The 23,188-nt window shown below is 41.1% G+C and overlaps 6 protein-coding genes and 1 pseudogene across 8 annotated transcripts; 4 read left to right on the forward strand and 3 right to left on the reverse strand.

Annotated features, from left to right (window-relative positions):
• Positions 1 to 30: 30 nt before the first annotated feature.
• On the reverse strand, positions 31 to 958 carry LOC147644566 (G protein-coupled receptor Mth-like). The gene is made up of 3 exons (XM_086826267.1): positions 773 to 958; positions 326 to 719; positions 31 to 261 (listed from the first exon to the last, which is right to left on the reverse strand). The coding sequence occupies exons 1-3, from the start codon at positions 939 to 941 to the stop codon at positions 66 to 68; spliced, it is 759 nt and encodes a 252-aa protein (XP_086682393.1). The 5' UTR covers positions 942 to 958; the 3' UTR covers positions 31 to 65.
• Positions 959 to 1,991: 1,033 nt separating this feature from the next.
• LOC110177161 (uncharacterized) lies at positions 1,992 to 4,869 on the forward strand. 3 transcript variants are annotated; one of them, XM_020943747.2, is made up of 2 exons: positions 1,992 to 2,188; positions 3,987 to 4,869. In XM_020943747.2, exon 2 carries the CDS (start codon positions 4,018 to 4,020, stop codon positions 4,378 to 4,380), a length of 363 nt encoding a protein of 120 aa, XP_020799406.2. In that variant the 5' UTR covers positions 1,992 to 2,188; positions 3,987 to 4,017; the 3' UTR covers positions 4,381 to 4,869. The 3 variants fall into 3 exon arrangements, with proteins under 3 accessions (XP_020799406.2, XP_086682394.1, XP_020799405.2); XM_086826268.1 differs by lacking the exon at positions 1,992 to 2,188 and adding an exon at positions 2,434 to 2,696; XM_020943746.2 differs by lacking the exon at positions 1,992 to 2,188 and adding an exon at positions 3,409 to 3,915.
• A 5-nt stretch (positions 4,870 to 4,874) lies between these two features.
• Ref1 (RNA and export factor binding protein 1) lies at positions 4,875 to 7,854 on the reverse strand. The gene is made up of 4 exons (XM_020943745.2): positions 7,400 to 7,854; positions 6,623 to 6,827; positions 6,027 to 6,227; positions 4,875 to 5,503 (listed from the first exon to the last, which is right to left on the reverse strand). Exons 1-4 carry the CDS (start codon positions 7,664 to 7,666, stop codon positions 5,343 to 5,345), a joined length of 834 nt encoding a protein of 277 aa, XP_020799404.1. The 5' UTR covers positions 7,667 to 7,854; the 3' UTR covers positions 4,875 to 5,342.
• Positions 7,855 to 8,053: 199 nt separating this feature from the next.
• Positions 8,054 to 9,397, forward strand: Dpck (Dephospho-CoA kinase). The gene is made up of 3 exons (XM_020943788.2): positions 8,054 to 8,270; positions 8,363 to 8,654; positions 8,714 to 9,397. The coding sequence occupies exons 1-3, from the start codon at positions 8,159 to 8,161 to the stop codon at positions 9,012 to 9,014; spliced, it is 705 nt and encodes a 234-aa protein (XP_020799447.2). The 5' UTR covers positions 8,054 to 8,158; the 3' UTR covers positions 9,015 to 9,397.
• On the reverse strand, positions 9,100 to 12,233 carry Tailor (tailor). Its single transcript, XM_020943787.2, has 9 exons — positions 12,004 to 12,233; positions 11,508 to 11,636; positions 11,004 to 11,445; positions 10,714 to 10,938; positions 10,538 to 10,644; positions 10,344 to 10,479; positions 10,103 to 10,273; positions 9,837 to 10,038; positions 9,100 to 9,776 (listed from the first exon to the last, which is right to left on the reverse strand). The coding sequence occupies exons 1-9, from the start codon at positions 12,100 to 12,102 to the stop codon at positions 9,575 to 9,577; spliced, it is 1,713 nt and encodes a 570-aa protein (XP_020799446.2). The 5' UTR covers positions 12,103 to 12,233; the 3' UTR covers positions 9,100 to 9,574.
• Positions 12,234 to 12,784: 551 nt separating this feature from the next.
• Positions 12,785 to 15,006, forward strand: alphaTub84B (alpha-Tubulin at 84B). The gene is made up of 2 exons (XM_020943709.2): positions 12,785 to 12,919; positions 13,396 to 15,006. Exons 1-2 carry the CDS (start codon positions 12,917 to 12,919, stop codon positions 14,743 to 14,745), a joined length of 1,353 nt encoding a protein of 450 aa, XP_020799368.1. The 5' UTR covers positions 12,785 to 12,916; the 3' UTR covers positions 14,746 to 15,006.
• A 2,053-nt stretch (positions 15,007 to 17,059) lies between these two features.
• Positions 17,060 to 18,459, forward strand: LOC110177200 (protein FAM50 homolog pseudogene; annotated as a pseudogene).
• The last annotated feature ends 4,729 nt before the right edge of the window (positions 18,460 to 23,188 follow it).

Genomic DNA, 23,188 nt, shown 5'->3' on the forward strand with positions numbered 1-23,188 from the left:
ACTGAAAGCTGTATGGAGACAAAAATTACGGATACTTTAATATAATCTACCAAATCGTGGAACACTTACCTTTTCATAAGAAGTCGAAGCGTGCTGCGCTTTAGAATAAATAGTGCAAAAATTATTATCCCAAATGACGTTTCGAAATATTGTAACACCAATTCGACCACCATCTTGATATCGCCCTCCGTTATTTTTAGAAGAGTTTTCAAACTCCACGAAAAGGCCATAATGCTAAACAGCCGCAGAAGCATTAGGAAACTGTAATCAGGATGGGAATGAAAAGATTTCTAATGCACCATAATCTAATCAAATTTGAGTTTACTTCTTATAGTCCGATTTAACTTTAGTCCTTCTCTCGTCATTAGGATTGAACTTCCTTATATCGCGCTTAACTTTTGCAATGCGAAAAGCCGTCAACGTAAACACGATTACATTGTAGGAATCCATTGCCGCTGTTGGTAAGTTGAAGCAGATAGAGTAAGCTTTTTCGGTCAACCAGCAATGTCTCATGCCAACATCGGGCAGTAAAAGAGAATAATCCAATAAAAAAATGACTGCCGTTAAAGAAGCCGCTGTGCCCCAAGCAAAGATGTTGTGGGCCAGGAACCTGCTTTCGCCATCATTTAGATTCACAGCATTCAATCCTTTCCATACAAGGTGACTGAAGGCAGTGCCCCAAAGTTCAGATGCCATTGCGAAGAAATAGGTAGTGTAACCTAGCAAAATTGTGTTATATACACTTATTGTTACACATTTATAACTTATTTACCTGTAGCCAGACAAAAGCCTGTAATTTGTAGTAATTCATAGTTATATAACTGGAGAAGTAACCACAGTGATTCACTGACAAGCCGACAGAATAAGTAGAATACAAGGCACATTCCCAACTGGTTTCGAAGCTTTTTTACATAAACATACACTGTGATCGTTAGGATCATGCATATTAGCGAGGAAATCCAAACTGGATAAGATAATAAAAGATTTAAATCGTGAATTTAAGTATTTGGATTAACTTGATTATAAATACCCAAAACTAGCGAGTTCATGTAAATTGGTTGAAGGTTTAAGAAGGAGAACCTTTAATGCCGACAAAAAATCTTTACTATGTCTGAACTTGCCGATTTCACGGATATATATATAAAGGATAAGTTAGCAACTTATGTATGTTGTTATCAATCATTGGAATTCTAAATTTGTCGCTTGGAACCCATAAGTCGTATTCCCTTGCCACTAACTACACCCTAACAGAGGGTGTTCCAATTTTAATCAGGAGTTTCCGAAGTAAATACCCGTTGGCGTATTTTAAAAGCTGTAAGGGTATACAAACTTTCATTTTTATAATGAGTAAACTTCAAGAGGCATTATATTTATATATATGTAGTTATTCCCATAATTGGCATTCGGTCACATTGCAGGCATTGTACCTTATATAGTCAATATCATATGTCATATGGAATTTAAATTTAAAAATACCCGTGAACTAAAGTTTTTCGTGTCCAAAATGAGTCAAAACATAAAAGGTCATATATTATTATCATTAACGTTTGAAACAAAAAAAAATCATTTAATTGTCTTAATATTAAAGATAAAGAGTACAAAACGAAATGAAATTAATAAAAACAAATTGTTTTTTAAGCCTAGCACAATAATCTACACATGAAAAAAGTAAAATAAAATTAAAATTTCAAAACATCGATAGTGCGCAAAAATCGACGTTTTGAAAACAACATTTAAAAATTGATAATATCGATAGCGCCCTATGTTTTTCCAGCAACGATGCATAGATGTTTTCATTGAAATTAACAGAGGCTTCTGTTAATTTACATCCACCCGACAACCAGCGATAGAATTCTGTTAATTTAAGCTGTTTCTCTATAGATGAGAGCAGCTCTGTCAATGAATTTAAATTTATACATGAGAATTCTACCGCATGTATCTGTAAACGTGTACAATTTCTTTAAAGACGTATAGGATGTAAAATGTTAAGTAACAGCTTAGGGTTTCAGAGTGACCAAACAAATTTTCGAAAAATATATTCAAAATCACATCAGATACTTTGGTATTTTCTGCAAATTAAAACAAACAAAAAAAAAATTCGTTGAGGAGCGTCGTGTTTTTGAATTTTTGCGAATTTTTGTGAATTTTTGAAGTCAAGCTTTAAACCGTGTTTGGAACTTTGCCTAAGGTAAGCACCTATTGCTAATAGAATAATCAACCTACTGGGGAAGTGTTTCCCAAGAAGGACTGAGACAAAAATCAATAATTCCCTCAGACCAACACTTTCCGCTAGTGTCTTGGAATTTGAGCCTCCGGGCGCAAGCGCTGTCTGTGTGTGTGTGCTGCAGCTGCTTTTAAATTCTATTTCAGCACATCTGCCATATGCATTATAAATAACTCATCCTCTTTATTCCCGGTTTTATGTTTCTCTCCCTTGTCTCTTTTGGCCCCTGCTTTTGGCAGCCATGTTGATAGCGTCGATTGCACCTAAAAAACTACCTGGAAGCGGTTTGAACCGAATTTTGGCCAGCGGTCTTAGAGTAGAAGTTGTTGCTGGTTTGCTCGGCCAGTTTCCGTGTGCATCGCCAAGTTTTTAAGTAGGTCTCGCCGAAACTGGCTTTTGGTCCGTCCTAATGTGTTTTGTCCATATTTATTTGGTCAACAAGTCAGGCAATCGGCAGATAGGCAATAGCAGAGTGAGTGAGATGGCGAGAGGGCCTACAATTTCAAGTTATATCCAGATTGCTCATTACTCATAATTTCTACAAAAATACAATCAGAGAGGCACCGCTAATGTGACTTACATGGACAAAGTACATGTCGTTTTGCACGTGGTTGTGTGTGTGTATGAAGCCGGCTATCGCTTAAGGGAAACGGCAACAACATCAGCTTCGGTAGTAATGAGGAAAATGACATTAACCTGGTCACGTCGACGTTTGAATACCCTACAAATCAAACTACATACACCCAGCACCGCACAATGTTCACCAATTTCCTATAAATCAGTGTAGCAACGCATTGTGAAGCCAAAAAAGGGTATGGGGAAGGGAGCTCGGCAATCAGTCTCTCCGTTTTTTGGCTTTTGTTTGCCGCTACACTTTTTTTTTGCCCAGGTGGAAAAAGCGCCTAACTATGGGAGTCGCAATCGAGCCGTCTAATCTAGAGATCTTTGACTCGGCGAGGTCATTCACTTTGCTTTGTTTTCCCATGTCCAAACATAACATAGTTGTGCGTTTATGTGGGGCCTCTGGCAGCTACCCCTGGGACTAGGAGTGGCGGGATTGGGACTGGGTGGTATGTACCTCCCCCAGCGGATGACGCATCATTGCAAAGTTGCGGAGAGATGTCATCGCGTTGAAAGCGACCTCTTTTCCGTGCAAAGCAACAACTACAGGGCCTATTCGGTTAAGAGAATCTTTGGCAGCAAGCTGACTCATAGTTTTATTTTGAATACAATACAAAATGCACTATAATATGCGATGACCTAAGCTTGCCTATTGTGACTTGTAAGTCACTGTACTCCTCATATTTGCAGAAAAAATCGTACCTTCCCAACCCCACTGTGCGAATGCTTGACACCAAAACGATGAACCTAACAAGAAAAAGAACAACAATGAAAGTGCGGCGGCAACAAAGCGCGCAATTACAGTAAACGGCAAAGAGTAGAGAGAGAACGCGCCACCAGCGAAAACATAAAGAGGAGGAGCCGATAAATTTCTATGTGAGATGAAAAGACAAGGGAGACAGACACAAGGGAGCGGGAGTTTTAGGGGCAGAACGAATGGGTCTCGTTTTCACTCCATTCTACACACAGACCCAGAGTTTCCTCAGTGGGGCGACGTCGACATCGGGCGTCATTGTGTCGGCCACATCCGCAAGTGGCGTAACTAGATTTTCCCCCGGCCAGAATCATTTGTATGCCAGGCTACTACTCTCTCGTATTTCCAACCGCATCTGATTCGCTTTTCAATTGTTATGCATTGCAGCCACAACCGCCAGCACATCAGCAACGACAAAATGACGTCCACCGAGCTGAAAATTGGACTGACCTCCAGCACCCGTCCCTCCAGCCGTGTCCTAAAGCCCCCGGGTGGCGGTCACACCAACATCTTCTCGGAGCCTGAGGTGGCCGTTAATGCGCCGCGCGCCAAGTACAATCAACAGAACTCCTCGAATCTCAATGCCTGCATGGGCTCCACCGATCCCAATAAGGTGGTGGAGAAGCTGCGCGAAGAGGTGTCCACACAGAAGGAGGAAGGCAAAGCGGCCGCGCCCAGTCAGCCCAAGACAGAGGCGGCCAACAAGCCGTCGGCTGCCACGAACGGAGAGGCACGCGGTCGTGTCCCACCTGGCGGATATTCGTCGGGCGGATTCTGGTAGAGTGTCGGAGTGAGAGGAGCAGTGGCAGCTGCCAAGCATTTAATGACTCATCAACACATCCTCAGCCCAAAATAAACCTATAAATATAACTCGCTTATAACATAACATATACACATATATTTAGAGTCGCATTATCTATATTCATACGCAGATCTTCTCGACAAAAGAAACTCTTGAATAGTTTTTCCCTGTTCTTCCTGTAACCCCCTCTCATCTTGTTTGTCCCTAAACGTAAAATGTTTAACACGTCTAACGCAATTGTTGAAAAATTTAAGTAACTCGTGATTCCGCCCCATGAAGATTCCGGATTGACTTTGCTAAACTTCTACCACCCACCACCGACTGCTACCGAAGTCCAATTTAGCATTTATACTTAAAGTGTGTCCAATTGAAACTTCTAAATAGTCTGTAAAGTTTGTCCAACATGAACTCCTCTTTTATAACAACAACCATCGATGTATTATTCAAAAATAAAAGATGTAATAATTACGTATTGCTTTCTTTTATTGAAGCACTTTAAAGGTGGAGTTTCTCGAGTCCGCCTACTAGCTTAACAATAAACTGCTAACCTAGTGAGATGATGGGGCGTGGTCAGTGAAGACAAGTTTTGGTTTGGTCACGAAATTAATTCTAGTATTTTTATTACACTTCAGTTTAGAATTACAGGTGTGTCGATTAAGTCAAAGTCGGTTCGAACCCGTTGTTGTTAAAGCGTACGTATTAATATTAAATACAGCATCAAATGTTTTCAAGTTGTTCGACTTATCAAACTAGCCGCCATATATATGTATATATAATTAACAATTATATGGATTGGGATTGATCCCACATGCTTGTGCGCGGCGTCGTCGTTGATCCGGATGTGTGTTTCTAGTACAATTCTGAGACTGTCCATGTGTGTGGCTGACTTAAGTCTAGGGATTGTGTTTTTCTTGATATACTAATTCAGACTATTGGCTAATTTAAATCTTCATGTCGTTGATGTACGAGTCCAGTTCGGCGTCCAGCTCCTCGGCAGTGGGTGGGGCCTTGCGCTCCCTTCGCTGGCCTCCGCCGGCGGCGGGTTTGCCTCCGGTCGGACGTTTAAAACCTCCGCGACGCGAGGATCCTCCAGCTTGTCCACCTATGAAACACAGTTTGCAAAGGGAAATGTAAGGATTGAAGGATTGGATGGGGTTGCTAAAATCAAGGACCGTGTAATTGCTATCATTCTTTTGACTCCATTATATTATTGTATAGTTTATAAACTTCTCACCTAATGTTTGGAACATTTCTAAAGCTTGTATGTGTAAATGAATTAACGATTTATGATAAATAATACTTAATTCAATATCGGGAGGGATAATATATTCTTTTTGGGGGACTTTTGAAAAGTATATTAATAAGCTAATGTTTCAGTACTAATCTCCTTATAAAAATTATATTAATTAGCTATAATCTTGTTATCAAAAATACAAAGTGTTAAGTCCATAGGTGTTAACTAATTTGTTACATAAAAGTTTAAATAGGTATTTAAAAATCTTTGTGGAAGCGCATAAATCCAAAAATGATCTTCATGTTGATTTGTTTATGGGTGATTTGTTTAGTTTAAAAAAAACATTTACATTATTCACGGTCCCCGATTTAAAGGTTTTTCGGATACGCACCACCACGCTTGAATGGAGCAGCCGCTGCACTGCCTCCGACGCGTCGCTTCACATCGGTCGAGGCCACGGGGCGTGTCAAGGCGGCTACATCCGAGACAGCTAGCTGAATGGTCATGGGGCGCCCGTCCAGAGGGACTCCATGGTACTGTTTGACGGCTTTCAACGCGTCGGCGCGACGCTCAAAAATTACATCAGCGGTGCCTGTAAAAGCAAAAAGGTAAAAGGAGGGTTAAATGGTGGTATAAAGGGAAGTGATTTTGCAGGACAAATTTAAAATTGGTTAATTGGTTAAAATAGGTTAATAAAAATGCATACCAATTTTAATAATTAAATAAATTAAAATTTTTGCCAATTTCTGGCAATTTTAACGATGTAACCCCTTATCAAATGTTGAAAAAATTGGCAAAATTTCTGGGCTGTTCATTCTGTTCAAATTTTAAATAAGAGTTTAGTTTTCTTTACCAGGCGCCTAATTAAGGTTCACCGAATTTTATTGCATCCGTTTTACCCTGTTGGTTACAATGGTATAACCATAGCAGTATCCTACATACTTAACGAGTTTGTTCAATTTATTTTTTTCATTGCTATAAACTCACCCAATGAACGACCAGAGCGATCATAATGCACTGCCGCCTTCTTCATTGGTCCAAAGTCATTGAATAGCTCCTTGATGTCGGTATTGGACACGCCGTAGTCCAAGTTTCCAACGATGAGACGAGTGGGTCCGGTTCCTCCAGCAGCGGCGGAGCCCCGCTTGGGTCCGTCGTACATATCATGCTTCCATGCGCTGTTTACATCGCCCTAGAGGTGGGGGTAGTATTAGGTAGAAGGGTATGTTGTTTTGTTGGTTCGATCACGCGATGCGTATCAAAAATTTGGTGAGAGTAGCACTGGCAGCAGTTGCATCGTATCCTAGCCTCAACAGGACTGCCAAGAGAGACGGGAGAGATTCACGAGGAAAACTGGGAAAGAGAATGGACTCAAAGCGAAAGCATATTGCTGATGCACTGTCTGTTTTGGTATATATACATATATATATATATGTTTGGTTTAGTTTAGTGTTCTGTAAGAACGGGGTTAAGGGGAAGTTTAGGCGTCGCTGGCGCTTGAAGATGCGAGGTCGGGGTCGTGGAAGAGCTTAATGCTGATCTGTTCCGTCCGTGGAAGGCCTTGGCACCGTTAGCCGCGCCATTTTGATTTCTGCATTCAGCCTTCCCACCTACATGAGGTTGTATTTGTACTTGTAGTGGTGTGCGTAGGTCATGAGTAGAGCTTTGCTTGGCCTTGTCCAGGTGAACGCATGGATATTATGCTCCGGCTGCTCCGATTATTCCCAGTGACTTCTCAACCGGAGTCGAAATGCTTTGAATTACCCGTGCGAACTTTGTCTTCTGTACGACACCGGCAGGGGCTCCACGACGACCCTTGAGTACGCCCCCCGCTCCGCTTGCCGGCGCTGGCTTTCTGGGCGAGCCGCCGGCGCCACCACCGCGGCGAGCGCCACCAGCTGGGCCACGCTGCTGACCGCCAGGACGACGGGCGCCACCAGGACCGCCGCGAGCAGCACCTCCTTGCGGCTTTTTCTGTGAGCGGCTGGACTTGATGATATCGTCGAGGCTCATTTCAATTTTGTCCACCATCTTGTGTTGTGTTTTCCTTAATACGGAGATCTATTTAAGCTGCTGAAATATGTGGTTCTTTGATGGACACTGAAGGACGCGCAGAAATATTGTTTTCAATCGAAAGAGCGCGTGGAAATTTCACAAAATGCTGCAAAAAAAATTACTCGGTCGCCATTTTGGATACGCGAAAAAAAGTGTTGCACAGCGCTGGTGACTTTTGGTATTTTGGTTATGGTAACACTATTTATTTTTAGTATTTTATGTATTTCAATATAAATTACGACTTAAATTTTACGAAGCAAATTTGCTTGTACCTTTTAGTAAATACAAAAAAATAAAAAATAAATTTATAAACACCCTAAAATTATTCCTCTTAGAAAACTACTTACTTTATAGTGTTGTTAAACACTAAACTGTATATACAAAATAAAGGACTTGGTCACACTACATCTCTTACTAGTTGTCAAATTAAAACATTCCTAACTATAGTATTTTAACTGCCGTCGTAATATGTTTATTGTTGCCGTAACTGGGGGTATTGCCACGGGCAAAAGCACCGTCAGCAAAGTGTTCGAGAACCACGGCATTCCTGTGATAGACGCTGATAAAATAGCCAGGGAGAGTGAGTTCAATGTAGAGCACATCCGCCTTCCGTTCATTCCATAATTAACGACCTTTTCCGTTAATTGCCTTTTTTTTTTTTTGATTATCTAGTTGTGGAACCAGGTCAACCATGTTGGCAGCAGATCCGGGAAGTTTTCGGCGATGAAGTGCTGTTGCCCAGCAAGGAAATAAACCGTGCCGCCTTGGGGAAGATGATTTTCGAGGACAAGGAATTGCGTGGGAAACTGAACAAGATCACTCATCCTACCATTCATCGCAAGATCTTCTGGCGGGTGTGCAAGCTACTGGTCACGGGGCATGCTTGGATCGTTCTCGACCTGCCACTTCTTTTCGAAACCGGCATCCTAATGGACTTTATTCACAAGATTATCTGTGTGTCCTGGTAGGGCTGCGTCTTCTGTTTTGTGCTCTAACCTTGTATAAATTTGTACATATTTGCAGCGATTCGGACAAGCAGCTAGAGCGACTGATTGCCCGCAATGAGCTGTCGGAAGCGGAGGCGCGGCATCGCGTGGAGTCACAAATGCCGCTGGAGAAGAAGTGTGAGAAGTCTCACTTTGTCATAGACAACAACGGAGATAAGGAGGACACCGAAACTTCTGCCTTGAACATTTACAACATGATGTGTGAGTCCAAGCAGCACTGGCTAAACCGAATCAGCTTTCTGGGCCTCTTTTTCATCGTGGTCTTCTCCATATACCTACTATTGAAAATTTTCAATCGGCTGCCTTGGCAGATGTAAAGTCCAGCCCATCAAAGCAGTTGGTGCCATTGTGACGCTTTTTAATGTGTTAATGCAATTGAAACCAAACCCCTTTATAATTAGGGTATTCCTTATACTGAACTTAATGACTAATATAATATCGGCAGATAGATAAAGCTGATTCACTTAGCGACATAGATGTTGCTATTTATTGGCACAAAAGTTTATAATTTTTACGGATTTTTTAGAAATTTTATACAATGCGAATGGTATTTAAGAACTTACTGACCAACCATTTTGAGTTATTCCCTGCCAGGCAAAGAAAGCCTCGATATATCTTTAAATTAGTCATTTAGTCGTATACGGAATACTCAAAATAACTAACGCTTGCTAGTGAAATATATACAGAAGTCACTAATATACTTTGTGCGTTTTGTAATTAACCAAACAGGAGTTAATCGCCTTGAATTTACAGCAGAGGGGAAAACCCTTACACACACAAAGTCATACATAACTTAACAGACCAGCGACTGAACTGTCTTCAGAGTGGAGGGATGGGATCGCTACCGGACACGAGATTCCTTGCTCCGGGCTGTGAATTATGTATTCCGCTGGCGCCAATTGGCAGATGGCTCCTCTAGCAAGGACGCCGTTTGCTGACAGTAATCTACAAAAGTTTGCAGGCCATAACGGGTAACTGCCTTTGTCACGTTGTGGTTAAGTTGTATAGGATCCTGGACCACCATAGGTTTTCGCAGTTGAAGCAAGCAATCGGGATTCGAAGCTACATATGCAGAGTACCTAAGATTAAAGAAAAAAAGATTAATTAAGTATCTATTTTTAATGAAAATACTTCCTTACCGACTCGGCAGTGATTTCTCAATATTCTTTATTTCAGTGTCAGCGCGTCCAAAATACGGGCAGACCAAAAAGTGTTCATAATCAAAGGTGGCAAAATATGAAAAGAATGCCTTCAGGAAACCTTTGACAACGGGCACGGTCACTTCCATTTGCTGCAGTCCCATCTCACTTGGCGATTTTTGCGTGAAGTTCACGATCCACGCTTAAAAGGAAATATAACAGTGAGAATCCCATCCATGCGAAATAGCTACAAATAAGGAACTTACGCCCCACAAGCTGGGAGATCGACTGATCCACCTGCAGGCCCGATATGGCAGGAAGCAGATGCTGGAGTTGTAAAAAGTAAATGACCATCAATGTAATGCTATACGTCGATATTTGCTCCGTCAGCTTGCAACGCTCCAGCCAGTTCTTCACATATATGCACATGTATTGAGCTGTCACGAAAGAACAAAGACGATTATGACGTGGAATTAGCTACACAGCTGCAATGCTTTCGATACTTACCTAGTGGTTGAGACTCGAATACATACTTCAGCAGATTCGTGTTGCAAAAACCAAGACTATTTAGGCAAATGTCGCACTCGATACCCGTTGGCAAATGACAGGTCTTTATGATGGGAACACGAGCCTGCTCAATGACCTGAACGACAGAATACAGATTACAAACTATGTCCATTTTCAGGTCGTATTCGTCTCACTCTAATGATGCGCCAGTCATCACTGCCGCAGAAGAAATTTCGCATCGCCCGCAACTTGCTGATGGTTGCATTCGATGCTCGGTGCTCAAAGGTGTGAAAGGTGTTGCCTGTCGATGGAAATCACACGTCACCAGGGGAATACACACGAACATAATAAGGTATGAGCCTTAACTCACCAATATCTACGAATACGTCCAAGTCAGAGGATCGCGTGCCGATGCCAGTTATTCGGGATCCAAATTTGTAAACTCGCAATTGCTGATTAGGAAATGCCGGCGCTAAAAGCTTGCTCAGGTCCTGCTCGATAATATCGTATTCCGGTATCACTTTTAGCTTGTCCGCCACAGGATATTTGTCCTTAAACACATTTGTGATTTCGCCCACAATCATGGCCTTGGCCTCTGAATATGAATGGAATGTTCAACATGTGCTAAAGATCTTTGCCTGGGAAAGGAAGGGACCTTACTTTTTGGCAGCTGCACTACCATATCCTGACGCGCCTTCACCTGAGCCCGCTTCTTCTCCTGCCTCGATTGCTGCTGCTGCTGCTGTTGGTGCACCGCCTGCCCGTTAGGATTCGGATTTGGGTGATTCTCCGACAAGTGCGCCACCGCCTTGGCAATAGTGGTTCCCACAATGCGATTAGTGCATGCACTGCAACTAAATGTGCGCTTGATCGTATGGAGTTCCTTCGGCTGCACAAACGCCACACCCTCACCTCCGGTTGCTCCGGACGTATCAAGAGGCAACACATAGGCGGGATTCCGGTCCAGATACTTCTCAATGCCCACCACAATTCGTTCCAGCAGCTTGGTAAGATGCGGATCCAACTGTGGAGGCGTAGTTTTCTGGTTAACCGCGGTCAGCGTTTCCAGGAAAAAGTTCGCCTCCATGGTGAGCGGATTCATCTGAAAAGATCAGATACAACTTAATGCCAATCGGATCGAGCACAAGCCCAAGTCGCACTCACGTAGAGAAGTTTATTAGGTGGTTCCTTCTCGGCCATCGCCTTGTTTTTCTGCTTTTTCGTTTTCTTTGCGGGTGCGGATGGAAGTGTGGGACCATCAACTGGCCCAGGAACGGGAACGGGGCCAGCAATCTGTACGGACAAAAGCGAGAATTTTAATTGAATACGGCTGAGCTCGGCCTTTGTTTTGTTTGGTGGCTAAATGTTTGAATTGATGTGGGGACGCATTCCCAACGAAGCTTTCAGCTGATTTTTGTAGGGTAGCCACCTTCGTCCAAACTAGCCGGCTGCCTCAACGCTTGGGGGTGTAAGTATGTAGTGTGTAGGATTTGGTGAGCAACACATGCACATCACGATGTTTGTAGATATGTAGCGACGACTATCTCGGACTTAACATAAATATAAATAAAGTGCAGGAATAAGCATATTTCCCGAAATGTCGCGCCACTTTAACGGTTCTGGTGAAATTAAGTTTTCTTGTAACGGCCGCTCTACGTACACTAACTTTGCACCTATTGCGTTCTTCATAAAATTGTCTCTCGGCGTTACTACAGGCCGCCTTGTCCAGCCAAAATGAGTCCTCCGATTCGATTCGCATTGTCGCTAAAGCTGCGATTTTATTTGACCAAGAATTATCAGTTAAAATTAGCAGCTTAAAATTCGCGTGTAATTTGGTTGCCTTGTTGTTTTCACTGAAACGTTTTGGCTGGCAACACTGCTTTGCCGGGGCGTACTGCCTTTGGTCACACTCAAGTAAACTGCGCTACTTTTGAATCAAAAAGCAACGGATATTTTTTTTATTAAAATGTTTGGCAATTTTACACAATCTTAATGCTATGAAACACCTTTTAAAATATTTTCATCATTTAATTTAATTTTTATTTTTTTTTTATGTTTTGTAAATGGAAAAACCAATCAGCTCTACTGAGGAGAGCACAACAATCAGACGGAAACTCACGAATTCTTGGAAATGTAATGAATACAAGATGGTAATTATTTTTTTAATTTTGCAAGTTTATTTTGTTCTATGTTTCTATGGAATAAGTTTTATCTGTAAAATATAAGCTATTCTTCCCATTCCCATGCATTCCAATAATATTAATGGTCACCACTAGTGTAGTGTGGCCGAATGGTGCGTAGTCTGCCAAAACGGGGTTGAAGCCAAAACTTCGGTAACACTGCTTAAAAATCTTATGTATACATAGTCGGCTATATAGTAGGCGATACATAAATTTAGACCAGAGGCTATATAAAGCAGCCCGCGTTCGAACTTTCCATCATTTACGTTTGTCAAGCCTCATAGCCGGCACTTCGAACGTATACGCTCTCCGAATCAGACCTCAAATCGTAGCTCCACATATTTCTGTGAAATTTACTTTGTCGCGTGTGAAAAAAAAAACTAAAAACTCAATATGGTGAGTAAAGCGTAAAAATAAGTTAGATTTTCGGGTGATAAGTATTGGCGTCTAAATTAGTTGAATGAACAACGCGGCAACATGGCGACCGGCCTGCAAAATTTTCTTCGTATTTGGTGACGTCATCTTTTCGGCCAGAGAAAACGCCGTGGAAAGCTAGGGGAATGCGAAAAAAAAGCTGCAAATCGTAATGCAGATGTAGTTGAACGGTGTTTATCCATTTTGTAGGGTAATTTTGTAGCGTTTTTCATACTTTTTGTTAACGAATAGTTACCGGTTTGGGCAGAGAAAATGGCGACAGATCGAAAAATTCGGCGTTTGCAAAGTACAGCAGCATAAAAATTCTAGTATACCACATTGCCATCTCGCTCGCGCGCACATAGGCCCGCTTGAAGTTGGGCGCGGCTCTGCGGCTATTGATTTTCTCTTGGGCGTGGAATTAATCATCTCTTTCCTTTCTCTTCTTTCGCCAACAGCGTGAATGTATCTCTATCCATGTTGGCCAGGCTGGTGTCCAGATCGGCAACGCCTGCTGGGAGTTGTACTGCCTGGAGCACGGCATCCAGCCCGATGGCCAGATGCCCTCCGACAAGACTGTTGGTGGTGGTGATGACTCGTTCAACACCTTCTTCAGTGAGACTGGAGCCGGCAAGCACGTGCCCCGCGCCGTGTTCGTTGATCTGGAGCCCACTGTAGTGGATGAGGTCCGCACTGGTACCTACCGCCAGCTGTTCCACCCCGAGCAGCTGATCACCGGCAAGGAGGACGCCGCGAACAACTATGCCCGTGGCCACTACACCATCGGCAAGGAGATCGTGGATCTCGTGCTGGACAGGATCCGCAAGTTGGCTGATCAGTGCACCGGTCTGCAGGGCTTCCTGATCTTCCACTCTTTCGGTGGAGGCACCGGCTCTGGATTCACCTCCCTGCTGATGGAGCGTCTCTCCGTGGACTACGGCAAGAAGTCCAAGCTGGAGTTCGCCATCTACCCAGCACCGCAGGTGTCCACCGCCGTGGTCGAGCCCTACAACTCGATCCTGACCACGCACACCACCCTGGAGCACTCGGACTGCGCCTTCATGGTCGACAACGAGGCTATCTATGACATTTGCCGCCGCAACTTGGACATTGAGCGCCCCACATACACCAATCTGAACCGTCTGATCGGCCAGATCGTCTCCTCGATCACCGCCTCTCTGCGTTTCGACGGTGCCCTGAACGTTGATCTGACTGAATTCCAGACCAACTTGGTGCCCTACCCCCGTATTCACTTCCCGCTGGTGACCTACGCCCCCGTCATCTCCGCCGAGAAGGCCTACCACGAGCAGCTGTCGGTGGCTGAGATCACCAACGCCTGCTTCGAGCCGGCCAACCAGATGGTCAAGTGCGACCCTCGTCACGGCAAGTACATGGCCTGCTGCATGCTGTACCGTGGTGATGTGGTCCCCAAGGATGTGAACGCAGCCATTGCCACCATCAAGACCAAGCGCACCATCCAGTTCGTGGACTGGTGCCCCACTGGCTTCAAGGTCGGCATCAACTACCAGCCACCCACCGTGGTGCCTGGCGGTGATCTGGCTAAGGTGCAGCGCGCCGTGTGCATGTTGTCCAACACCACGGCCATCGCCGAGGCCTGGGCCCGTCTGGATCACAAGTTCGATCTGATGTACGCCAAGCGTGCCTTCGTCCACTGGTACGTCGGTGAGGGTATGGAGGAAGGCGAGTTCTCCGAGGCCCGTGAGGATTTGGCTGCCCTGGAGAAGGACTACGAGGAGGTCGGCATGGACTCCGGCGATGGTGAGGGCGAGGGTGCCGAGGAGTACTAAATGTAGTGCCCCTCGAAGGCGCAGGAGCGTCGTTGGTGGGCGGGCAACCGTCGAAATCAATGCCTACGCTCCTGAAAGCGACAACTGCAACACTGTGAAGCGAACCATAAAAACGATAAAAATAATGAAAAGAAGAAATAATCGAGAAGGAAACCAGATAGTATTTTATCCACAAAGACACGCTAGCAGAAAAGCCAAGCTAAACGCAATATGTTGTGTACAAGAATAAAATCAGCGAGAAGCAGTTGTTGACAGAAGAAATTCCAGTTCGTTTCTCTTTCTTCTTTTTCCAGCGATCTGTCTATTCCAGTGCGATGAGTTCATTAACCGCTTTATTCGCTGCGGGAAAGCGGAGCAGTTTCTTTTAGATGTTTCGTCTATAATTAGCGCTTTCTATTTTCCTCCGATTCGTGCCACTGCCGCTGGGGGCTTAACTTGCATGTGGCAAGTACAGACTGTACCCGGCTGTGCACTTGCATGGACTCAAATTTTCAGTATTCAGCCCCCTGCCCCAGGCTTTTGCTCTGGAAAAGCGCAGTACTTTATTGATTCTCTGCGATGAGTCATCATCCGAGGTCGGAGCATAAAACGTTGTTGCTATAACAAAAATGATGACTTCATTCCTTAACTGACGACACTCACGCCACATTTGGATGTGTGTGGTAAAATACATCATCATACATACATACATACATCATACATATTTATGTAAATATGTATGTACAAACTTGGTTATAATAGAGGTCAACATAATAGCTCATATTTAAATGCCACTTGTTTGTAATTATTTAAAAACTTAATAGCTTTACTTTATAAAAAGAAAAGGTATCTGCATTTAATTTAGTTTCAGGTGCAATCTTAATACGTTGGGTGTGGTCGGAGGCGACCTCTATAGAGTAGCAGTTTTGAGTGCTATTGCATTGAACGGATTTGTAAGTTTGTACTTTGTTCCGGCCTTACACGGGGGTTGTTTTACCCAAAAACAACAATGAAACCTAGGTAAGCCGGTCTGTTGTTAAAGCCGCTCCCTTCCTATGCTGTGCCAATGCAGTGTTTTCGAGAAACAGACCGAGGAGAGGCAGCTGCTATTGAATTTCCAGAAATATCCAACCTGAGGCACAGGCAGGAAATGCAACAAGGGAGGGCGAGGGCCATGTGTCCTAAAAATATTCATGTACATATAATTTTTAAATATATACATATGTAGATATATGTACATGCTGCACACAAATGTAGATGCAATTGTACATATGCATGTCCATACGCAATGTATTTACAGGCCAAGACCGGCGCCCTCAATTGAGGTTATGTCAGATTTCATTCTCTGTTCATAATAGAGTAAAAGCTCTTTTTTGACCAAAAAACTAAATGAATCATACATTTTATACAAAAACTCCTTTGATAGAAAAGTTTAACAAATTTCACTACATAATTTAGCCTCTTTTTCCGAAATAAATAAAACAGTTGGTGCTATGAAATCAGAGCTCGGGTACAAGCAGATTTTGGTGACGGGACATGGCCATATTTGTACATTGCTGTGTGAGCCAACGCATTTTTATAATGCCGATAGCGTCACATCGGAACCGGCTTATGGTGTCGACTATAATCCAAATGGGGGCGGATTGTGTGGGTAGGCTTTTGCCACAATCCCACGTATAAGACCTGATTCATAAGCATATGAGTTTGAATACTTTTGTTTAATCAATAAATGAATAAACGTAAATAACGTATATTTGCTATTTAGTAACCTTGTTTTTCTGCCTAAATGAACTCGTAAGGAATATGTTTGTATGCACATATTTATATTGCTTCCGCGAGATAGCAAAATTTTTAATACAAATCTCACAGAAGTCTTATACAAGTGTGCACATACACATGTACATACATACATATATGTAAACGTATCTCTTCTACGAAATGCATTACTGAAACAGATAACCTTTAAATTTATTTATTTATAAAATTTCAGAATTAGACCTTCCTTAGATCAGGACTCAGGAAACCAATTTGCCTGCAGGACAATTAAATAAAGAATGTATTAATTATAAGTGGTATAAGAAATATTAGTTTAAAAAAATAGGGTCGAAGACAATAGCAAACTATTTGGAGCTGCCAACCTGGTTTTTAGAGTCTACCAGTGATGACTCAATTAGTTCCACACTGATTATGCTTACTGAGACATTTTCAGTAATATCTAGCTAGTTATTAAACAAAATTTTAAAGAAATTGTAAGAAGTTTTTTAAGCTTTGGTGTGTACAAAAAATTTTCTTAAAAATAAATATAAATATTGACATAGAATGCGAGCACACAGGGTTTTATAATTTTAGTCTGACGCATTCAAAAAAAAAATGGCCAGTTTTTATACCTTTTAAGAGGGTTTTTTCTTCTGTTCATTTTGATCTAGAATATATATAATTTATAGGGTCGAAAATGATTCCCTGATTGTGTTATAAGCCTGGTACCATACCATAACACAATGAAGTGGTATTCTGCACTCATTGAGCAACGGTCACATTTTACGAATGTTTACAATTTTTCACTTATGAAATTGCAACAAAATAAGAAATTTAATTAATTAGCGCGAAATAGCAAAAGATGGCACACTACAAGGGGGCCGCCAGCGAGGCGGGGCGTACCGCCCAGCTGATGAGATCCCGGAGCAGGAGTTCGAGTTTCGCAAGATGAAGATCGAGGAGGAGCTGGAGCTGGACAAGATTGAGAATAAGTTCGCGACGCACTACGATGCCGTGAAGCAGCAGCTCAAGTCCTCGACCATCGGCCTGGTCTCCCTCGACAAATTGAAGGCCAAGCAAGAGGACAATGTGCGCGAGCGAGAAAAAAGGCTGGCGCAGAAGAAGGGCGCAAGGATCTGGAGAAGCAGCGTGCCCTAGAGGCCATACAGGCGGAGAAGAACAAGCAGAAGCGGCAAATACAGGCGCTATCCTTCAACGTGGACGAGGAGGAGGATGAACAAGGCAACGACGATGAGGAGGAGGAGCTATAAATAAGGGTGAAGCAGGAGGCCAAACCCAAGGCCAAATGGGCCGAAATGCAGGACGCTATAGTGCCCTTAAATAAGAAAAAGATCTGCAAGAACCCCGATGTGGGCATCTCCTTTTTGCTAGATCGCAATCGCGAGGAGCAGGAGAACTGGCTGCGCGAGCGAGGAGTGGGTCATGCAACAGGCGGAGCTTAAGGACGAGGACATCTGGGACGAGGACATACTAGGACGGATCAGGCCATCGGCGCAGCGTACTGATAAAGAAGGGAAACTCCATCTACCAGTTCCTGCAAAAGTGCCTTGAGTTGCTGCGCAAGGATTTTATCGAACTGAAGACCGTGATGGCCGATCAGCTGATGTATGTCAAGGAGAATCTGATACTGCCGCACCAATACTCCTTTCACGACTTTATTGTGACTAAGGCCCGCAGTAAGTCCGGTCCGCTATTCCAGTTCGATGTCCACGACGACGTGCGCATGATCACCGCAAAAAGAGGAGTCGAAAAAGAGGAGTCGCACGCTGGCAAGGTGCTCCACCGATCCTGGTACGAGTGAATCAAGCACATCTTCCCGGCCAGCCGCTGGGAGCCGTACGATCCCACAAAATCCTATGACAAGTACACCATTAAGGACAAGGACAAGAGCAAAAAATAGTGCAATTATTAGGAGCTGCTATTCTCACCTCGTTTTATTAAATTTAACTCAAACCCAGAGAATTCATATTTTTAATTTTCGAAATTTTCTAATTTACTTCTAAAATTAGGAATAACAACAAATCAACCTATCTTTGGAAAGCCGCAGCATTAAAGCTTCCCGATGTCAGTTTTCATTAAAAAAAATCTGCCTGGCCCCGGATCTTTAACCAGACAAATTTAATAATTATACCAGGCAAACAGAAACAGCTGGCAGCAACCCAGCAGCAGCACAACAGCACGAGCTGATTATAACGGATCTTTTCAACTCTCCTAATGGCCGCTCTTTGTTTACGTTTGGATTGACCAATCAGTGAGGTTACTTCAGGACTTTAATGGCCGCCCTTTGTTTACATTTGAATTTAACCTAATGGCCGCCCTTTGTTTACGTTTGAATTGACCAATCAGAGAAGGTTCTTCGCGTTTCGCTCTTTTGAAGATCCGTTATTTTGGGACATTTGTACCAGTGGATCAGCTGCTTGCTCAACATTCTGTTTGCCTGGTACATAAAGACACGAGTTTAGTAGCGACTTTCGATAATTCAGCTACGTGTGTTGTTGGATTTGTTGTTATTTCTTACAAATATGGGCTGTAGTCGGACTAATTCAACAATTGGTGTAACCAGGCAAACAGAAACAGCTGCCAGCAACCCAGCAGCAGCACAACAGCACGAGCTGATTATAACGGTTCTTTTCAACTTTCCTAATGGCCGCCCCTTGTTTACGTTTGAATTGACCAATCAGAGAGGATACTTCAAAACTTTAATGGCGCCCTTTGTTTACATTTGAATTTAACATAATGGCCGCTCTTTGTTTACATTTGAACTGACCAATCAGAGAGGTTCTTCACGTTCCTCTCTTTAAAGATCCGTTATTTTTGAACTTTTTAATCAGTTGAATAGCTGCTTGCGGAGCTTTCTGTTTGCCTGGTACACAAAACCAAGAATTTAAGAAATTTGTATGGAGAATTCGCCAAATTGGATTTGCTTTTTGTTGTTGGATTTGTTATTTCTTACAGTTATGTTTTGTCGAATCAATTTTTAAAAATGTTTAATTCTTTAATGATCTTTATTTTGATTGCAAATAAAAATATATAAGCTTCTGATTAATACTAATACCCAGCAAAAAGGCATAAGGGCAATTTAAACTAAAATTCAAAGTTTTTCGAACATCATAATTAAGATAAAAATGCATTAATTTCAAATCGGAAAGCTGTTCTGCGTTAGCTTCGATAGCGCTAACAAATCTGCATACTGCGTTTCTTGATGCTGTTAAAAGCTTCGGACTGAAATTATAATAACCAGAAAAAAGGTATAAAAACAGGCAATTTTTATAAAAATTCAGTATTTTGCAAACATCATAAATAAGCCAATAATGCGTTAATTTCAATTCGGAAAGCTGTTCTGTGCTAATTTTTATAGCGCTAACAAATCTGCATACTGCGTTTTGAAATTTAGAAAATTCAATTTTTGGTCGAATTTAGCAAATTTTAATGATGTAACCCCTTATGTTTTTTTCAAATTTCGGAAAAAAATGCAAACATTTATTTTGCCACTAGACATGGCTAGATCGATTCAGCTGTTCATTCTGAACAATAATATATATGATTTATAGGGTCGGAAATGATTCCTTCATTGTGTTTTAAGCTTCTGATTAATACTAACCCCTGCAAAAAGGTATAAAAACAGGCAATTTTTGTAAAAATTCAGTGTTTTGCAAACATCATAACTAAGCCAATAATGCGTTAATTTCAATTCGGAAAGCTGTTCTGTGCTAGTCTTTATAGCGCTAACAAATCTGCATACTGCGTTTGTTGATGCTGTTAAGAGCTTCGGACTGAAATTATAATAACCAGAAAAAAGGTATAAAAACAGGCAATTTTTGTAAAAATTCAGTATTTTGCAAACATCATAACTATGCCAATAATGCGTTAATTTCAATTCGGAAAGCTGTTCTGTGCTAATTTTTATAGCGCTAACAAATCTGCATACTGCGTTTTGAAATTTAGAAAATTAAATTTTTGGTCGAATTTAGCAAATTTTAATGATGTAACCCCTTATGTTTTTTTCAAATTTCGGAAAAAAATGCAAACATTTATTTTGCCACTAGACATGGCAAGATCGATTCAGCTGTTCATTCTGAACAATAATATATATGATTTATAGGGTCGGAAATGATTCCTTCATTGTGTTTTAAGCTTCTGATTAATACTAACCCCTGCAAAAAGGTATAAAAACAGGCAATTTTTGTAAAAATTCAGTGTTTTGCAAACATCATAATTAAGCCAATAATGCGTTAATTTCAATTCGGAAAGCTGTTCTGTGCTAGTCTTTATAGCGCTAACAAATCTGCATACTGCGTTTGTTGATGCTGTTAAGAGCTTCGGACTGAAATTATAATAACCAGAAAAAAGGTATAAAAACAGGCAATTTTTGTAAAAATTCAGTATTTTGCAAACATCATAACTAAGCCAATAATGCGTTAATTTCAATTCGGAAAGCTGTTCTGTGCTAATTTTTATAGCGCTAACAAATCTGCATACTGCGTTTTGAAATTTAGAAAATTCAATTTTTGGTCGAATTTAGCAAATTTTAATGATGTAACCCCTTATGTTTTTTTCAAATTTCGGAAAAAAATGCAAACATTTATTTTGCCACTAGACATGGCTAGATCGATTCAGCTGTTCATTCTGAACAATAATATATATGATTTATAGGGTCGGAAATGATTCCTTCATTGTGTTTTAAGCTTCTGATTAATACTAACCCCTGCAAAAAGGTATAAAAACAGGCAATTTTTGTAAAAATTCAGTGTTTTGCAAACATCATAACTAAGCCAATAATGCGTTAATTTCAATTCGGAAAGCTGTTCTGTGCTAGTCTTTATAGCGCTAACAAATCTGCATACTGCGTTTGTTGATGCTGTTAAGAGCTTCGGACTGAAATTATAATAACCAGAAAAAAGGTATAAAAGCCGGCAATTTTTGTAAAAATTCAGTATTTTGCAAACATCATAATTATGCCAATAATGCGTTAATTTCAATTCGGAAAGCTGTTCTGTGCTAATTTTTATAGCGCTAACAAATCTGCATACTGCGTTTTGAAATTTAGAAAATTCAATTTTTGGTCGAATTTAGCAAATTTTAATGATGTAACCCCTTATGTTTTTTTCAAATTTCGGAAAAAAATGCAAACATTTATTTTGCCACTAGACATGGCTAGATCGATTCAGCTGTTCATTCTGAACAATAATATATATGATTTATAGGGTCGGAAATGATTCCTTCATTGTGTTTTAAGCTTCTGATTAATACTAACCCCTGCAAAAAGGTATAAAAACAGGCAATTTTTGTAAAAATTCAGTGTTTTGCAAACATCATAACTAAGCCAATAATGCGTTAATTTCAATTCGGAAAGCTGTTCTGTGCTAGTCTTTATAGCGCTAACAAATCTGCATACTGCGTTTGTTGATGCTGTTAAGAGCATCGGACTGAAATTATAATAACCAGAAAAAAGGTATAAAAACAGGCAATTTTTGTAAAAATTCAGTATTTTGCAAACATCATAACTAAGCCAATAATGCGTTAATTTCAATTCGGAAAGCTGTTCTGTGCTAATTTTTATAGCGCTAACAAATCTGCATACTGCGTTTTGAAATTTAGAAAATTCAATTTTTGGTCGAATTTAGCAAATTTTAATGATGTAACCCCTTATGTTTTTTTCAAATTTCGGAAAAAAATGCAAACATTTATTTTGCCACTAGACATGGCTAGATCGATTCAGCTGTTCATTCTGAACAATAATATATATGATTTATAGGGTCGGAAATGATTCCTTCATTGTGTTTTAAGCTTCTGATTAATACTAACCCCTGCAAAAAGGTATAAAAACAGGCAATTTTTGTAAAATTTCAGTGTTTTGCAAACATCATAATTATGCCAATAATGCGTTAATTTCAATTCGGAAAGCTGTTCTGTGCTAGTCTTTATAGCGCTAACAAATCTGCATACTGCGTTTGTTGATGCTGTTAAGAGCTTCGGACTGAAATTATAATAACCAGAAAAAAGGTATAAAAACAGGCAATTTTTGTAAAAATTCAGTATTTTGCAAACATCATAACTAAGCCAATAATGCGTTAATTTCAATTCGGAAAGCTGTTCTGTGCTAATTTTTATAGCGCTAACAAATCTGCATACTGCGTTTTGAAATTTAGAAAATTCAATTTTTGGTCGAATTTAGCAAATTTTAATGATGTAACCCCTTATGTTTTTTTCAAATTTCGGAAAAAAATGCAAACATTTATTTTGCCACTAGACATGGCTAGATCGATTCAGCTGTTCATTCTGAACAATAATATATATGATTTATAGGGTCGGAAATGATTCCTTCATTGTGTTTTAAGCTTCTGATTAATACTAACCCCTGCAAAAAGGTATAAAAACAGGCAATTTTTGTAAAATTTCAGTGTTTTGCAAACTTCATAATTATGCCAATAATGCGTTAAGTTCAATTCGGAAAGCTGTTCTGTGCTAGTCTTTATAGCGCTAACAAATCTGCATACTGCGTTTGTTGATGCTGTTAAGAGCTTCGGACTGAAATTATAATAACCAGAAAAAAGGTATAAAAACAGGCAATTTTTGTAAAAATTCAGTGTTTTGCAAACATCATAATTATGCCAATAATGCGTTAATTTCAATTCGGAAAGCTGTTCTGTGCTAATTTTTATAGCGCTAACAAATCTGCATACTGCGT

The sequence above is a fragment of the Drosophila serrata genome, unplaced genomic scaffold, assembly GCF_035046125.1.
Source record: "Drosophila serrata isolate PLE 108 unplaced genomic scaffold, ASM3504612v1 contig_156, whole genome shotgun sequence".
In the NCBI taxonomy this organism is placed as follows: domain Eukaryota; kingdom Metazoa; phylum Arthropoda; class Insecta; order Diptera; family Drosophilidae; genus Drosophila; species Drosophila serrata.

Bases quoted from the DNA above. Each gene is read 5' to 3' on its own strand.
- LOC147644566 (XM_086826267.1), bottom strand. From the start codon at position 941: ATGATCCTAACGATCACAGTGTATGTTTATGTAAAAAAGCTTCGAAAC. The intron at 720-772 runs GTAAATAAGTTA...CAATTTTGCTAG, and splicing joins AGGCTTTTGTCTGGCTACAG to GTTACACTACCTATTTCTTC. The intron at 262-325 runs GTAAACTCAAAT...TCCTGATTACAG, and splicing joins GTTAAATCGGACTATAAGAA to TTTCCTAATGCTTCTGCGGC.
- LOC110177161 (XM_020943746.2), top strand. From the start codon at position 3,782: ATGGGTCTCGTTTTCACTCCATTCTACACACAGACCCAGAGTTTCCTC. The intron at 3,916-3,986 runs GTATGCCAGGCT...TATGCATTGCAG, and splicing joins TCCCCCGGCCAGAATCATTT to CCACAACCGCCAGCACATCA.
- Ref1 (XM_020943745.2), bottom strand. From the start codon at position 7,666: ATGGTGGACAAAATTGAAATGAGCCTCGACGATATCATCAAGTCCAGC. The intron at 6,828-7,399 runs GTAATTCAAAGC...CCCCACCTCTAG, and splicing joins AGAAGACAAAGTTCGCACGG to GGCGATGTAAACAGCGCATG. The intron at 5,504-6,026 runs GTGCGTATCCGA...TGTGTTTCATAG, and splicing joins TGCTCCATTCAAGCGTGGTG to GTGGACAAGCTGGAGGATCC.
- Dpck (XM_020943788.2), top strand. From the start codon at position 8,159: ATGTTTATTGTTGCCGTAACTGGGGGTATTGCCACGGGCAAAAGCACC. The intron at 8,271-8,362 runs GTGAGTTCAATG...TTGATTATCTAG, and splicing joins TGATAAAATAGCCAGGGAGA to TTGTGGAACCAGGTCAACCA. The intron at 8,655-8,713 runs GTAGGGCTGCGT...ACATATTTGCAG, and splicing joins AAGATTATCTGTGTGTCCTG to CGATTCGGACAAGCAGCTAG.
- Tailor (XM_020943787.2), bottom strand. From the start codon at position 12,102: ATGCGAATCGAATCGGAGGACTCATTTTGGCTGGACAAGGCGGCCTGT. The intron at 10,939-11,003 runs GTAAGGTCCCTT...ATTCATATTCAG, and splicing joins GGTAGTGCAGCTGCCAAAAA to AGGCCAAGGCCATGATTGTG. The intron at 10,645-10,713 runs GTGAGTTAAGGC...TTCCATCGACAG, and splicing joins GGACGTATTCGTAGATATTG to GCAACACCTTTCACACCTTT.